This window comes from Drosophila persimilis, unplaced genomic scaffold (genome assembly GCF_003286085.1).
Source record: "Drosophila persimilis strain 14011-0111.01,24,50 unplaced genomic scaffold, DperRS2 tig00000798-arrow-arrow-pilon, whole genome shotgun sequence".
NCBI lineage: Eukaryota > Metazoa > Arthropoda > Insecta > Diptera > Drosophilidae > Drosophila > Drosophila persimilis.
This window is the reverse complement of record NW_020825355.1, coordinates 1,223,295-1,240,727: the sequence shown is the minus strand read 5'-3', so window position 1 is coordinate 1,240,727 and position 17,433 is coordinate 1,223,295. Positions and strand designations below refer to the sequence as shown.

Sequence of the window (17,433 nt, the reverse complement as noted above, 5' to 3'; positions counted from 1 at the left end):
ATGTCCAATATCAGGGTCCCCTTGGGTCGTTTTGGAACAGTGGCAATGGAACGGAAATGCTGTGAACATTCGATGACCGTTCGAGCATGGCCAAGATCAGGCTCCTCTTGGGTCCCATACAACCCAAGCACTCTACCCCCCCGTACAGGGTATCATAGCACACAGTAGACGCTGTATTTATGACGAAAGTTTCGAGTGGGGTGGCACCCCGGCACCCCGGCACCCCTCTGCTCCGCTGCGCTGCTTTCTCTCTCTCTCTCTCTCTCTCCATGGAGGAGCAGGAGGAGTGCCATCTGCTACTGCTGCTGCTTCTGCTGCTGCCAATGATTATGATGATGGCAATCCTGCACGCACACAAAACGCCGAACAGGTGGAGCTGCCATTCTACCTTCCCCTCTCGCTGGATGTCCTTCACCTTTGCCTGTGATTCAGGCTACTGGCTTCTGGCTTCTGTCTCTGTCTCTGTGTCTTGCTTTTTGTTTTGTGCACATTTGTTACGCTCAATAAATGAAAATGTTCATATAAATATTTCATATTTCTGGCTGCCGCCACTTCAGCATGTGCCACGCCTCCCCACACACACCGCGCGGCCCACTCCCCCAATCGCAAAAACAGTTTCCGCCCATTAAATTGACATACGCGCTTTCGTATTCGCATTCGTATTCATTTCCCTTTTGGCGTTGGCTTCCCCCCTGCCCATCCACTTTTGCCCTCCCTTTTACCGCCCCTTTCCCTTTCATCTGCCCACACTTTTCCACTCGTTCTTCCACTTGAAAGCTCTCCCACGCTTTTTGCGTGCTTCTTCTTCCTCTTCTTTCTGCTCTGTTTCGTGTTTTTTTTGTTTTTTTTTTTCTTTTTATTGCTTTTTCTCCTGTTTGCACAAGTTTTGTAATATTTTCGGTTTATGTTTACAGTTGGCAAACGCATTAAAATCACAGATTTACATTTTTTCCCCTTCTCTCCTTTCCGGCCCGGCCTGTTGTCACACCCTCTAAGCGAAGCCCTCAAGAAGTTCGTCTGCTCAGCCACCCGGCCTGTATATCCGCTATATAATCGTGCCCTTAGGCCACCTCCTCTGCGCTCTGTTCTGCTGTTCCATTCCGCCTATTCCCAAATGTCTAGCGATCTGCCTACGCATTCCTTTGCCCTCCGCCTGAATAATTTAGTGTTGTTGTTGTTATTGCTGATGTCGTCGCATTATTGAATCGGAATGAAGAGAGCGGCCACCGCCACTCTCCCGCCATGGTGCGCAGCTTATTGTTTCAAATGTTTTCCTGGGGACACTTGAGAATGCAAACTGTTGATGGCACCCTCTTCATCGGTGGAGGCGGTGGCTGCGTCGGCTTAGGCGGCAAGGCAGGGAAATTATTTTTTAATAAACACGACACAACAACAGCACAGCCAAGAAAAAAAAAAGGGACACACAAAAAGGGGGAAGCACCCCCCGTGCATTGCGTGGCATGCGTCGTCCTGTACGGTTACCTTTGGAAAAAGTGGCAACGCTCGTCGTCACCGTCGTCGTCACCGTCGTCGTCACCGTCGTCGTCACCGTCGTCGAGGGCAAAATAAATAAACCCACTTTAATATGCGCTCGTTATATTATTTTCTTTTCATTTTCTTGATTTTCATTTTCTGCAGAATCTCCGTCGTGTTACTTGCCCCATCCCGACCCCCAAAAACTCCCTTTCCTCTCTCTCTCTCTCTCTCTCGCTCTCTTTCACTCTTTATGTTTTTCTTTCATTTTTTGTTTTTTGTGTGTGTTTCTTTTTTATCCCCGTGTATTTTTTCATGTTTTGTTTGCTGCTCCAAGGGTGGGGCTGGGGCTGGGGCTGGGGCTGGGCTGCCGCCGAGGCAATGGGGCCCTTCACTTGTTTGAAGTGCCACGCTCTATTTAAAGGCAAATTGTCTGTAGTCCTTTATCCAAATATTGCGAATACTTTTTTTCGCTCTCTCTCTCTCTCTGCCTCCCCCACTGTTCCTTCGCTCTTGTTTCCACTGTCTTGCGTCTCCGTTTATCATTCTTTTGCATATTTTTCCGCTGCTTTCCGCTGCAGTCGTCCGAAAGATGTTTCGGACTGCTGATCCTCTCTCCTCCGCCTCCCTCTGCCCCTCCGCCCCTCTCCCCTTTGAACCCTCTGCCGCGAAAAGACAAACTGGATGAAAAGTTTCTACCGCGCCCCCGCGCTCGTCTAGACATCGCCGTGGAATTGGGTAATGCAAACACAACAACAGCCAAATAGCCCTCTAAAAATGCTTAAGCTCTCCTGGTCGAGTGGTTGGTGGGCGGTGGGTGGACTAATCGTGCTATGGGGCATGGTTGGGGGAGGGGGGTAGGTGCCCCTTGGGTTAAATAATCATTTTGAACTGCAGGTGCAGTGACCTGTACCACAATCGGCATTTGTGTGCTTTTTTTATTGCACCACAAGAGCGGCAGTACAGTGGTGCAAGGGGGGGAGCATAATGGAGGGAGGGGGCGAGGGCGAGGGCGAGGACTGGGATGGATTACCATTTCGTATCATTCAATCTTCGAGCAAAGAGAGCGATCTCTTGATGGGAATGCGTGGAATAGGAAGTGCAAAAGTGCTTGTTCTGCTGGAAGGAGAGCGAGCAAGCAGTAAGAGAGCGAGCGAACCGCAAGAGAGCGAGCGAGCAAGCAGACAGAGAGCGTGCAAGCAGATAGAGAGCGAGCGAACCGAAAGAGAGCGAGGAGCAGTGAGAGAGCGAGCGAGCGAGCAGAAAGAGAGAGCGGCCGATCTGTTTGAATCTGTTCAGCTGGAATTCGGTGCATGCTTGCCCTTTGCTTGCTCCGGGACTCTGCATATTGTTCGAATCGTTCTATCGAGCACCGCTCTACCCTTTCAGGTAACCAAATACCACCACCCCTTTCCGTGTATGGCTATCATCGCATATGTAGCAGCGGAATCGAAGAGAGTGGTAGAGCACGCGTGCGAGGGGGGGAGGCGCCTAGTTTCAATTACACACGCACTTGGCAAATGTCAAAGAAAGCGGCGAGAGAGGCGTGAGAGCGGGAGAGTGGGCAAGGATGAAGACACACGCACAAAGCTTATGGGACATATGGCAAGGGCCCGTCCTTCTCCCTCTCCCACTCCGTAGCCCGCTTGTTCCACATTCGCCCCTCTTTTTGCAATTGTTGCGCCTTTTATTTGTTTGCTTTCTGCTTCTGTTGTTCCTCCGCTGCCGCTGCCGCTGCCGCTGCCTCTGCCGCCGCTGTGCACGCTCCTGCTCCTGCTTCGGCTCTTGCTGTTTGCTTGCTGCTTATTGTTGTTGTTGTTTCTGCTCTTGTTGTTATTGTTGTTGTTAGGACCGTCGTCATCGTTTCGTGTCATTGCCTTTGTTTGCTTTTGCAGCACCCCCCCCCCCCCCCCCCCCCCACCTCTCACGACCGTTCAGTGACTGCTTGCTGAGGCCTTTGCCCCCTCCTCCCCCACCCCGCACACTCACTGTTTTACTGCTTGCTCGGTGACTGCTTGCTGCCTGCTTTTAACTGCTTGCTCAGGCCTTATTCTCTCTCTCACACACTCTCGTCGTGTTTATTTTCTTTTTATATTTTGTGCGTGGCATCCGCGTTACAGTTACGCACAAAAGCGGGAGGGGCGGAGGGGAGGGGGGGGGGGGGGGGGGGGGGGGGGGCGACATGGACACGGACACACGCATATGTCCCGCTCTAACCCTCTCTGCACCCACCCCCCTCCCCTTGGCACACGGAGCACTCGTTAAAGGTAAAAATTTATTGTATCTTATTATTATTTTTTTATTGACAATACGTGACGCGTACACCAAAAACCGACAACAGCCAGCGTAAGAAAAACAATGCAAAAAACAAAAAAGGACAATCGTCTGAGCGTACGGCGTGCAGGAAGGGAGGAAGGGTTCAGCGGCGTGGGGCAGAAAGATCCTTTCAATGGCATAAAAAGATTTCCTCCAATCGATTTCGCTCCTCGCTTTTCGCTTTTCGCATTTCGCTTTTGTTATTTTATAATTTTCGATTGTTTTGTTTTGCTGCCTTTTGCTTTCGCAGTAATTTCCCCTCCCCCACTCCGCTTGGTATCCCTTTCTTTTTTTTTTTGGATACCCAGCAGCGACGATCCACCGATGAAATGGAGGACCTTTCATGAATTTCGAAACTTGTAAAAGATACGGAATTCAATAAAATCGTAGTCATAATCCCGTGAATCCTTTCCCGTCCTTTCCAGGATATCCCATAGTCCGGGCCCGAATTTTGTTTGTTTTTTCGCTGACTTGACGCTTTTGTTCGTCCCCGGACTGTCTGCCGGCTGCTGAGCCCGCATTCGAGGCGGCTGACAGGCGGAACTAGGACCTCGAAAACAGGACCTGTGGCGGCAGGGCCATGCGTGGCCTTTGTTCCTTTTTATGTGTGCCATTAAAAGCAGCTTAGAAGATCCTTGAGGCCTCCAGGCCTCCAGGCGTACCAGCGACAAGCGTTAATCATCATTTACGGACCCGCAAAATCGAAGATTACGGGTCTTCCCACCACCCCCAACCACGAACAACAAAAATTAACTTAATCAAATCCAAATCCATTTGCCCCACCGAAAAATCAAGACGTTGCACATGCCACAAGCAGAACTTTCGCTCCCCAACGAATCAGCCGACTAGACCGACCCCTTTTGAAGTCCTTAAAGAGCAGAGAAACAATTTGCTGTTACCTTTGTTGGGGATACCCAAAACCCCACCACCCACCCACCCACACGCACACACACACAGGCAGAGGGAGGGGAGGGGGTAGTGGATTGGTCCTTGTTTTATCTACGAGGAAAAAGTTTTCCCTGCCTGATTTCCCACTTTCCACAAAATTCGCTCTCTCGCACTCGGCCCTCGGAATGCCCGGGGCCAAGTTTTTCGTTTGCTTCAATTAATTTTCATTTGTTTACTAATCTAACAAATTAAACTAACGGTTAGCTATCCCTTCTGTCTGTCGCTGTCGCTGTCTCTCCGCCCTCCCTACCCCCCCCCCCCCACCCCCTCCTTTCTCTTACGCTCTGTCTCTCGCTTCTCTATTGAAAGGTTTTCCGCTCTCTCAACCGTTTCGCATTTCTGTGGGTTCTCCTCTGAGCAACGGAAATTGAAAGGATTTTTCGGGACCCTTTGGGCTACGTGGGGAGTGCGAGCAGGCGCAGGACTGGGCTTTGGTTGCGGTGGAGCAGGGGCAGGGGTAGGGGGCTGAAGGCTGGGGGATGCGTTGTCCTGACACTGCCAATTGAAATTTTAATCATCCTGATCTGTGTATAGACAGATACAGCAGCAGACAGGGCGACCAACGGATGGATGGCATGAGATTGGATTGGGTTATAGATGGTGCAGGGGGTGCGGGGGTTGCAGGGGGTATAGGGGTTATGGTGGTATTTGCTTTGGGATTGATTAAACAATTTATGGTTAGTATTTCTGGAAATTGTTCTAGGATGCAGGGTGGCGGGGCTGGTGAGAGACAGAGGAAGAGTTTCCCTAAGCGACATTTCCGGTTACAACAAGAAGACCCGCTTAAGAAAGATGCCAGAATGCTCACTCCGTTGGAACTGTCTTTCGGGCAGAAGAACTCTCTCTCTCTTTAGAGAAACACTACAGATTTGATTCATTTGAAGCGGGAAATCGAATGACCCTAAGACAAGGCCTTGAATCTTAGCCCAGGGTACTGGATGGTCTTTAAACGTATGTTTATGGGAGAGCGTGAGTTCTCCAAGGCAGTGGCTTCTCTAAGGTACTGGTTCTAGGGGTCTCTGCCTTTCTAAGTGGGTTCTGCCTGAGTTTTGTAGAATCAGGCATAGGAGGACCTCTATATCACTCACTTTATGAGGCTACATTCTGTCAATCCCCTTGGAAAATCTCTGGCACCACGAGGTTTGCCAATTAAGGATATGCCTACAGTATTACATCTAGGAAACCTTTTAGAGTAGGTTATATCTTGTTCCATTCCGACTTTCCTTTGAAGAACTGCGCCAAAGTAGAGTTTGGTCTTCTCCCAAGGCTACACCCCCCCCCCCCCCCCCCCCCCCATCGATGGCTCAGGGGTCAACTGATTTCTTATCATTTTTTGTTGGCAACCATTTCCCCTCCATCGTGACCTTTACACTCCCCCTTGCTGCCTATTGTAACGCCTTCTTTTCTTGTGTTTTCCTTTTCCTCCTCGCTTTGGCTATTTTTACACATTTCCTCGTCCACTTCCCACCTCCAACATGGGGCGCTGATTGGGGCTCTGTTTTTTATCCTGTGTATTTTTTATGAAAATTAATTTTTCATCAAAAATGCTACAACAAATATGGGAAAATCGTATCCCAAGAATATATATATAGATCTATTTATGGCAACAACAATTCTGGCAGTTCTTGTATCTTTGAAATACTTTTAAAGGAGGCCATCAAGGGGTTAGATCAGAGATTTTTTTCTAGGACGCCCCACCGTCCATTAATTTGTCATCCAATTTCACCTTTTGGCTGTCCCTCAGCCTGCTCATCCTTGAAGTCCTTGTCCTCGTTGCTCGGACTCATCCGCGAGTGGAAATCTGTGATAAATGCCCAAATAATTGCCCGTTCAGGCTTCCCATCAGGATAAGGATCTTAAGGACCGCTTTGCCATCAAGAGAGAGAGGGAGAGAGAAGGGACCTGTGCATTTTGCTTCTTTTTTTTTTTTTTAGAGGCAACGTCCCTTGGTGGAGGGGTTGGGGGCCTTTGGCTTCTAGTCGCGGGCGTGTCAAATGTCGCGCCGAAAATTATACCTTCTGTCGCTCGGGAAAATATCCAAATACAGGTCTTTCCCAGCACCCTGCTGCCCCTCCCCTTGGAATCCCCCATTCATTGTGTGGCCAGGCAAACAGCTTGGGCATTTTTCCGGCTTTTCTTTGGCGTTGACGTTGATGTTCGTTTCGTTTCGTTCGTTGTTTCGGCGGTTGTTCTCTTCTTGTGCTGCATACAGCCACGCCTCCCGCTGCCTGGCAGGCCCCCCTCTGACCATCTCCCAGGCCATTTTCCGTGGTTTTTCATGGCTTTCTGGCGGTGCTGCTGCTGCCCGTTTTTATGTATTCAGTCTCAGTGCGCTCACTTGACTTTAATTCTTTTTTCACACGCCCACAAAAGCGGGGCCCACAACAAGCAAGGAGGGAGGGGTCGGGTGGGGGTGGGGGTGGGGGTAAGTGCAATTTCCTAACGGCTCTTAAGGTGCGGCAGAGAGAAGGCAGAAACATGGAGCACGGGCTTTGCATTCAGATGAGCAGCAGCAGCAGCTGAATAGGTGCGTCCTTCCTCCTCCTCCCCCCCCCCCCCCCCCCTGCCGTACATGCCACATCATGCCACATGCACCTCCATCGCCGCCGCCAGCCGACATTCGAGTTGTAATTGCTCAACATGCCACACATTTCTACAATTTTATGTAGATTTAATAGCTTCCTGGGGCTCCTCCCCCTGCAACGTTCCCCTCTCCATCTTATCTCACATTTCATTTGCTTGCGTGACATTTCATTTGCCCGAGTCGGAGTCGGACTCGGATCCGTGTATCCCTTAACTGAGATTCCCAGATACTGAAAATTCCATTTCCACTACAGGGCGGGGGGGCGTTTGGTCAATTCCTAACTTTGTTCCCCCTCCCACCCTTCCCCCTTCGCCCCCTTCCACTTTACACTTATTTAATTGATTTAAAGCCAAGTTTGTCAGGAGAACACATGTCCTTTCGTAAGGGGACGGGGGACGGGGGACGGGGGGGGTATCCGTCGCGTGGCGGCGCCTCGAGGCGTAAAAACTTGTGCCTTTTGCTGCTCTTCAAAAAGGAAAAGCCTTTCGCTAGCCAGAAACCAACAATTTCCGACACCAGCCAGCAACAACGACGACTCTTGACATGTTAATTGGCAGTCAGGCGATGGGACAGAGAGTGTGAGATAAACAGGGATGGAGGGGGACGGAGGGGGGACGGGGGGGGACGGAGGGGGTCGGAGGGGGAGCCTGCCACAACAGGACATTGGAGGGTCTCTGCTTTATGATTTCATTCCATAATTTCTTATATTTTCCCTAGATTTGTGTTTTTGTGTGGAAAATCTTTTGGGTTTCTCTTTGGGAATCCAAAAATCTGTTGTCCCCAGATTTCTGTGATTTGTATCTAAGGGATGCCTGACTTTTCCTACTTTTAGGGCAGGTTCCCTAAGAATATAATGTTGAATTCCTAAGGCACCCATAGAACTCTTCCCTTGCTGTTTTTTCCAAGGATTTCGAGGCCCCGAAGACCTTCTTTAAAGCCGAATTTTTACTTGGTTTCTCGAATCTACCCAGGGCTCTTCTGGCGAGCTTTCATGTAATTTTAAGCCCATATAAATTCAATCATTCATTCACGGCTTTTGTGATCCTTCTTCGTTGCTTTTAGGGGATTTCCACTGTACTCTGGCAGTCGAAAAGAATATAAAAAGAAAAAGAAAACACATTTCAAGCACAAAATATGCTTAAACATCTCATTTGGAATTTCCTTTGAACATCTACAGCGAGTCGAAGGGGCACGGGGCACGGGGCATGGGGATGTTGCAACATCAGCGCATACATACTCGTACATCAAATATGAATTCGTTTTTGGCATTCCAAGCCATTTCCTACACTTTCCTCTGGCTTTTCGTTTCGCCCATATTCCGCACTCCGCACCCCGCGCTCCCCTTTCCTGCCACTTTTCGCCGCTTTTCTCTGCCTTTCCTGTAGCTACAGCTATTAAGTATCTGTCAGATACTTTGGTGCACATTTTGCATCTTTTGCTTGTAATTGTATGCAGTTCCCATTGCACCAGCAGCGGCAGCTATTCCGCATATGAAATTGGAAGTCCACCCCCCCCCGGCCTCTCCTGCTGCCATCCTTCCAACTTCTAAGCAGTTGATGGAGTATCCGTATCCCCACTCGAGTGGCGGGGGTGGGGGAAAGTGGAGCGCCACTAAAAGTAGTTTGCCAAGAATTGTCGCGGATTGCTGATGAGGCAAGGCACTGGAGTTCGTTTTATATGGGATAAAGGCGATTGAGGACTGTGGATTGGGGGGCGTGGCCGTGCTGGGTGGGGCGCAAGTGGGGAATGCAAATGCAGATGCAAATGCCGATGCTGAATGGGGCAGAGTGGCGGTGGCAATCGGGTATAGAGGGGTTGTACATTTGGTTGCCCGGCAATTGACGATGTTGCACATTGACTGCCATGCCATTTTCTATACTACATTGCCCCACGCCCCTGCTTTCGCTTTCTGAGGCTTTTCTTCGGCTGCTGCTGCTGCTTCTGCTGCTGCTTTTCCCTTGATTTGCTGAAGAGCAAATCCAACAATCCGCAAAGTTGTAGCCACAGATGCCATTGTGGCTGTAGCTTTAGCTCTAGCTCTGTTGTATCTTTCAGTACTTCTAATTGTATCTGTATCTTTGAGTAGTTCCAGCCAAAGCTGTATCTTCTCAGTGTGCCTTATGGTTTTTATTTGTCCAACTCTCCCACTCTCTCCCCCCCTCTCTCTCTCTCTCTCTCCTTCCTGCGATTGTTTGCCTTGTGTGGCTGTGGGGGGGGAATGGATTTTTCAAACAAATTGCAAATCATTGCCTAACAATAGCACCCACCCCTCACCCCGTCGACCGCACTCTACTGCATCTGTACTTCGTATCTGTATCTGTGTATCTGCATCTCCATTCCCATTCACCATGCGTGTGTGTGTGTGTGTCTATGTCATTTGTGGGTTTGTGGATCTCCAAAACCGCAATGACAGTGATTTAGTTTTTGGCTCCGAGTCTATTACATGGTCTATGCTGTGGCCAAACGGGGGGCCCAGAGAGAACTGAAGAGAGAGTTGCTCTCGCCCCAGACCAAGGTTAATGCTTTAATTTTCCCAACTTTTAGCTCCTGCCATTTGTCAGTGGGTTGGGGGCGGCAGGCGGCAGGCGGCAAGAGAGACCTCCTCAAAAAAGAGTTCCACAAACTTAAATTACATTTAAAAATTTCTCTCTTTTGCTGTTGTTGTTGTTGTTGTTGTTGTTGCTGCAGAAGGATCTATTTACGTTTGTGATTTGTCAAATGTTCCCGCTTTTCCTTTTGGGTTTTCCATTCGCCTTTTGGCCCCCCCAAAGTTAATTTGCCGACAGTTTAGAGAACCAAACAACTTTTGGAGAAAGCAAAAGTGGAAAAGGACACCCTAGCAGCACCGGCACCGGCACCAGCAGGATTTAGAACTGGAGCATTCAATTCAATTGAAATTCCAGGAAAAAAAAAAAATAAGAAAAAATTGTGTCCCAGAGATTTGTTTGCCTTTGTTTGGTTGGCATTTTATTATTTGTTTGTTTGTCGGAGAAGTTTTCCGTTTTCTGTGCCACTTAGCATCAGCAGGGAGGCTGCTGGGTGTATGAATAAAAAATATCTATAGAATAGCACAGCACAGATTTGAGAACATGAAATTCCAAGAGGAAAATTATCCCAGAGATTTGTTGGCTTTTCCAAAAGTTTTCGACCACTTAAAGGATGAGAATATACATATATTCTATTTTTTGAGTCTAAAGAATAGATCCTTCAGAGCGGAAACAATTTTTGAAAAGGGAAGCTAAACAAAACAAAAACCCTCCAACAACATTTCTTGAATTTTCGAAAAAACTTCCTCTTGGTTTTCTGCCTTCATTTTCCGATAATTTAAGCAGAAAACCAAAAGTTCATTGCATTTTGGAGTACATTTACGTAAATGCAAAATATAATATTTTCTATTTTTTTTTTCCATGTTTTTTCTATATTTTGTGTGCACTTCAACTAAATTAAAATAATATAACATTAAACAACAAAAAATATTCACTGAAGAGAATTGGCAAAAATACAACAAAAATATGCCGTTTTCATTTTTTTTTTTAATGATTGTAAATATATTTTTATCACATAATTTCTGGTGTTTTTTTCTGTAGTTTTCTTTAGTTTGTTTTTTACTGCATTTACTGCCAGGAGTTTTCTTTGAGTTCTTTGAGCATTTGTCGAGTGTTTGAGCATCCATTGACCCACAAAAAAAAAAGCGGAAAAAAATGGTTCGAAGGAAGTGCCGCAAAAAGTATGCTGCACGGGAAAATACTCGCATCTAAGGCTTTCATTTGTGTTTGACTTTTGCACGAAACTTACTTGCGGTGAGGGAGGGGGGCTTGCCTCGAATTGTGGCACTCTCGCACAGACACACACTGTTTAGACACTTTTGTGATATTTGTTTGATGTTTGATTGTTGCAATTTAATTTAAAGCTGCGACTTGTTGCACGACAAACAGACACACACGCGACACGTAGCAGCACTGCTTGGGGTCCTTTGATAAACGACCCACCTTTTTGGGAGGCGACTCGCGTTTGAAAGTGTAACGGTAATGCGGGAGCGTGGCAGAGCGTGCAACACGTTGTTGACACAAAGACCGTCGAAAGTAGAATGAAGACTAATGATGGCCACGCACACGCGACGACTGATAACTGTGGCACTGGCCGTGCGGCAGAGGCATTGGCAGAGGCAGTGGCAGAGGCAGTGGCAGAGCCCGAGCACTAGCAGGGGCCCTGCAGCAGCGGGTGGGTGGCAGCGCTTCAAGAAACGAATGGAAAACGAAACTCGAACGAAAGGCAAAGGCGCTCGCCTCGCCTCGCCTCGCCACGCCACGCTCTCTGCTAACGAGGCGAGCGCACCCCACCCCCACAGACAATTGAGCTATCAACTGTTTCATTGCCCATTCGTTCCGCCTTTCAGCTCTCTTCGTCGCTCGGGTTGTTTGTTTGCGCGAGGGCTCGGCTCGGCTCGGCGCGGCGCGGCTCGGCTCGTTTCGCTTTCAGTTTCCGGCCCGCCGCTTGGTCTAGTTTCGCTCGGAGCAGGCGCAGCTGCGTGGGAACTCTCTCTTCGACGGACTCTCTCTTTCCATTTTGGTTTCAACTTTGATTTCAATTGCCGTCTCTTAAATGCAGTTTGGCTATCACTTTTATTACCACTAATATTTTGCTTTCTGTTTCCTGTTTTTCCATATTTTTCTCAAAACTTCCCTGCTTTTCCCTTTTCTCTTTCGTTTTGCATTCATCTCTCATTCTCTTTGCTGCACGTGTGGGCCGTTCAATTGCTTTCAACCTGCTTTCAATCCGCTTTCAACTGCCTCTCAATCGCTGCACTCAAACTTTGCTTTCAATCCGCTCTCTTTACTGCACTTGTTGGTCCCTGCTCTTGCTGTCAGTTTTCGCAGCTGCTCTCTTTCGGTTTACTTGTTGGTCTGGGAGCTGTGCTCTTCGGGTCCCAGGTCCGTTGTTGATGTTCCATTTCAGTTTGTTTCCCTGCCTGTTGTTCCATTTACCACTTACCGTTGCCTTTAAAGCACTTCCTGCTCTCCTGTTTGGCTTAAATTGTGCATGTCGTATTCTGTTCGGACCTGTTTCTATCCCGTACCGAGCCCGCTCTCTTCTCTCTTCCAGTCTCTTCTCTTTTCTACTGTTCTGTAATTGTTGCTGTTTATTTCATGCGTTTTTGTTGTGGTGTGCTGCGCAACAGGTTCACTTCGCTGCCCGATGCCGCTGCCCGCTGCCACTGCCTCTGCCCGCTGCCGCCACTGTTGCTGCCTCTGTCGCTGCTACTCTCCCTGTCTCTGTCCCTCTTCTGCCTTTGACTATTTTTATTTCCCTTTTTTGTTGCGCCTTTTCCCTGGCTCGTTTGTTGTTTATTTGCAGGATTGTTCTTGTCGCTGGTTTTTGTGTTTTTTTTTCCCCTCTTGTTTTTTCTTGCTTTTTCTTGCATATGCAAATACAAAAACCGTTTTATGCTAGCTTTGACTTTGACTTCGGCACTGCTTTGACGCTGGCTTTGATTGTGCTTTGACTCTGCTCTGCCGTGATACCCTTTGCCGAGGGTATTCTTATTTTTAAACACAGTTTGCTACATATAGAAAAATATCATGTTACTTTTGGTCCCATAAGTGTGTCTACATACAATACTTCTAGGAAAAAAGGCCCTGCAAATTACAGTTTAGAGAGAATATCCTGTCCCTGGCTGAAACACAAACCGACCGAGGAATGCTGCCGCATTACGCGCTACACGTACCACAGATTACCTTTGTATAAAAAAACCTCCTTATTTATTAATAATAACATCTAATATGCAATCGGTTTGATTGATTGATTGATCTACCAGGGTATCAAAAGCCTCGACTACTCCGATCATAGAATGTTTTGAGTTACTGTTTTCCCTTGCCTTCTATGCTTTTCTTTGGTTTTCTTTCTGCTTGTCTGCCCTGCCCACACACACACACACACACACACACACACACACACACACCAGCCGGAACATGTGCTTGTGTATTCGTGTATAAATAAATTTGCATATAATTGTTTGCATGTTGAGTGCCTTTTAATTGATTTTATTGGTTTTACAAGCACTGCACACGGCAGAAACAGCAACAACAACAACAATTCTCTCTCTCTCTCTGTCTCTCTCTGGTAAGCTCTCTCTCTTTCCGCCTGCTGCTTCTATCTTGTATCTGGCATCTGCATCTGTGGAGCCGCCTGCGGCACACAATTTATTTACTTGTACGGTAAGCCACTTTTGGCATGCATACACCCAAAGACCCTCCACCCCGCCACCATCCCCCTCCACAAACGATCCCCAAAAACCCAGAATTAACAAGGCCTCGTATCTCCATCTGACTTTGTTTGTCCATCTGTATCTATGTGTGTGTGTGTGTGTGTGCGTGTATAAATTATGCCATTTATAAGCTGCATATTTTATGGGTCGCAGGTCGTAAATTGTTCGAACAGAACCCCCCCACCCCCCTCTCCTGGTCGAGCCCCCGTTATGATTGCAAAAATCGATCGACAATTTTTACTGCATTATTACACCCAATTTTTGGAATGCAAATCAAAAATTGGCTTTAATTTAAACAAAACCCAAAATTAAACGAATTTTCATGAATTTATTTTAATGGGATTAATTTTTAAGTGTTTCTATTAAATTGATAGGTTTCCATATTTGGAACCGTTTAATGTTTTAATTTTAGTTTAATTTCCTTATGAATTTACGGCGTGATTTCCCCTCTAAGCCCAATGCAAAAAAAGGTTCAGAATTTCAATGAAATTTCTTGAAATTCTCTATGAAAAAATGTCTCTAATTCTGGCAGCGAAAAAGTATTTATTTCCAAGAAATTTTTGCCTATTTTTATCTTCCATAAATTTCCACATTAAAGCTCTTAAATTCTTCAAAAAAATTGTCCAAATTTTTGATCTGTGAAAATGTGAAAAATTTCATTTCCCGCAGGCAAACGTAAACATAAAATACAACTGTAATTAAGTGCGACGGAAATATGCCAAAAAAAAAAAAGAGAGAAGAGACCAGAAAAAAAGCAAAGAAATGGTTGCCAGGGTTGCCAGGGCTGCCGCCCCACCTCAGTGGTCTGTCAGGGCTGCCGCCCCACCGCACTCGTCCGTCAGGGCTGCCTGCTGTGGCTGTAGCTAATCAAAAACTGCGATTCATTGCCGCAGTACAAGAAGCAGTACAAGAAGCAGATGAAGAAACAGAAACAGAAACAAGGAGATGAACTGTGGGCCAAAGCAGTGGAAAAGCAGAAACAGAATCAGAGAAAGAGAAAGAAAGACAAGAAAGAAAGCAAACAGCAAACGACTTCTGCCAGTGACAGCCACTAGAGGGCGCTGGGCGTGACAGAGATTCGGGCGGCAGCCACAGAAAGAGAAGAAGAGCCTCCCACCCCTAGAAATGGGTGTCAATGACTGGGTCTCTGGCAGTCAGTCCTCGGAAGGTGATAATAATCAGTTGGCAGTTTTAACAAGACACACACGCACTGGCACACGCCCCACGCCCCACGCCACACCATGCCACATGCCACACACACACCATCTCATGCACATGGACGGGAAAGAAAAAAAGAACCAACAAAACAAAAACTGTCGACGCTGCCTCCATGGTAATCCATCTTCACAATGGTTGCTCTTGGACACCAGTTATCTATCCATCCACAGTCTCTGCTCCTGCTCCTGCTCCTGCTCCCTCGCCTCCTCTTTGGGCACTAAATCCAGCAGTAAAGAAACTAGATACAAATATCTTTAGCCCTGGCTTTGATACGAGTATCTCCATGCCTTTGGCCTCTGCTGTAATTATAGTGGCAGCTTATAGTCCCGGCATCAGTGGTGCCTGGCCCCACATGCCCTACTGCCAAACTGCCACTTGCCACTTTCCACTTTCCCCACACGCCCCCATACTACCCCCACCCCCACTCCCTATTTTCCCATTTCCGTCTCCTGCCATTGACAAGTCCAAGTTCCAGGCTCCAAACAGCAGGGGGACAGGGGACACAGCCCGGGCAGTGAGCATATCAAGTGAACTGCCCAAAACACACACACGAGCACATAAAATGCACACACACACACACACACACATCGGGAGGAGAAACACTCAAGAAAGGAACGAGGAGGTAAGGGACAGGGGGCCAGGGGGGACAGGGGCACCCAGGACCGTAAAGCAGTCACATGTGTCCTCTCTCTCTCGATGTTCGTAAAGTTGATTCATTCATTGCCGAAATTTATATGACCCCGGGACCAGCAGCAGAGATTTTCAGTGCGCGACTCCCCCCTACCCCCCTACCCACCTACCCCCCTACCGCTCCACACTGCCCACGCCCCCAAAGAAAACTATGATGTGGGATGAGGCTGAATGCGTAGCCCCAAATGCGAATGCGGATGCGTATGATGGGGCGAATGATGATGATATGCCACTGACAATGACGGTTGCCCGTCTCCGTCTCCGTCTCCCAGTACCAAATGCTGGCTAATGTCGCCCGCTCGCTGTGCCGCAAACCCAGACACCGCGTGGGGCAGCTGCTACTACTCAGTGGGGCAGCGGCAGTGGCAGTGACACTCCTGCTTCTGTTAGCCAAATGATTTATCTCACAGCGGGCTTCGAACAGAAGTGTCCATCCTGTTTGGGGGCCTACTGTACGGGGGAATACCAATTAGATGGTCTAATGCTGGCAGGCAGGAGGCAAGCAGTTCGGGAAATCTGGCCAAGCGATTCCCATGAATCGATAAATAATCGTTAAACCGATAATCAGTCTTCGAATGATGGTTTAGAGTAGAAAATAGCTTCAAACGATATGTTATCGATTATTCGAAGCTCAAGAAATCTGTCCAAGCGATTCCCATGAATCGATAAATAATCGTTAAAACGATAATCAGTCTTCAAATGATGGTTAAGAGCAGAAAATCGATAAATAATCGTTAAACCGATAATCAGTCTTCAAATAATGGTTAAGAGCACAAAATAGCTTTAATCGATATGTTATCGATTATTCGTAGCTCAAGAAATCTGTCCAAGCGATTCCCATGAATCGATAAATAATCGTTTGACCGATAATCAGTCTTCGAATAATGCTTTAGTGCTGTAATCGATGTGTTATCGATTATTATTAGCTACAAAGGGAAATTCGGAGTACTCTCATCGATAAATTTCTATAATTTGCATAATTAATATCGATAGTTTTCGATAATTTAGATAATTTGGTATATTTTTCGATAACTATCGATGGCAAAAAAGTCCAGATTTTAGGCCCCCCTCCCCCGGGTTCCCTGCCAACTAATTTTTCTGCATTGCCTTCTTCCGTTTGCGATCGAACGCCTTCAGCTCGGCATCGGTGGGCCGATGCTCGCTGTAGCGGTCCACCCAGGCGTCGGCTATCTTGAAGAACTTCTTGTGATCGTTCCGATACTCGTTGGCCATGTCCATGCTCCAGGCATTGTCCGGCTGCGGGTCGTTGATGGTGGCCAGCAGGCAGTTGAGCACCGACTCGATGCGGGAGGTGGGCAGCCAGTGCTCGGTCTCGAGTATCGGCAGGCACACCTGTCCGCGCTCGTTCACATTCGGATGGTAGATCTTGGTGTTGATGTGGAGCCGCGGCGGCTTGAACGGATACTGCTGCGGGAAGTCGATCTCCAGCTTGTAGGCCCCCTTGTCGTACGGCGGACTGACGGGCATCAGCAGGCCGTACCACTTGAATATGTTATTGGGCTCCACCTCCAGGCAGCGGAGCTGCGGCAGCTTCGTATCCTCTATCATGAGCTTAAGCTCCTTCTGCATCCGCTTGGGCCCATCCATGATGGGCTCCTCCTGCTTGGCCATGCTGCTTTCGGGGCCTGCTTTCCGGTTTCTTCCAGCTGTATCTCAAAGTGTGAAATGTTCTCTCCGTTTCGGGAGCTGCTTACTGAAGGGATTTCGTTAACGTTTTCGGCACAGGCTACTGGGGACGGGGACGGGGGCGAGTTCTAGTTGAATGTATGGCACAAAAATCCTTTCACATTCGACATTAATCCCCGAAATAGCCGGCTAGAGTCCGCCGTCGCGGCCGTCGCTGACGTCGACAGGCACTGACAGCAGCACATTAGGATCAAAAGCGAATGTGGCATGAGGCAAGGAAAAGCCAAAGCCA

At 47.9% G+C, this 17,433-nt stretch overlaps 1 protein-coding gene across 1 annotated transcript; it reads right to left on the bottom strand.

Moving 5' to 3' along the window:
- Nucleotides 1-16,487: 16,487 nt before the first annotated feature.
- On the bottom strand, nucleotides 16,488-17,228 carry LOC113566607 (ubiquitin-conjugating enzyme E2 L5). The gene has a single exon (XM_026993008.1). It carries the CDS (start codon nucleotides 17,124-17,126, stop codon nucleotides 16,584-16,586), a length of 543 nt encoding a protein of 180 aa, XP_026848809.1. The 5' UTR covers nucleotides 17,127-17,228; the 3' UTR covers nucleotides 16,488-16,583.
- Nucleotides 17,229-17,433: the final 205 nt, after the last annotated feature.

Excerpts from the sequence above, each read along its gene's own strand:
- LOC113566607 (XM_026993008.1), bottom strand. The coding sequence starts at position 17,126 with ATGGCCAAGCAGGAGGAGCCCATCATGGATGGGCCCAAGCGGATGCAG.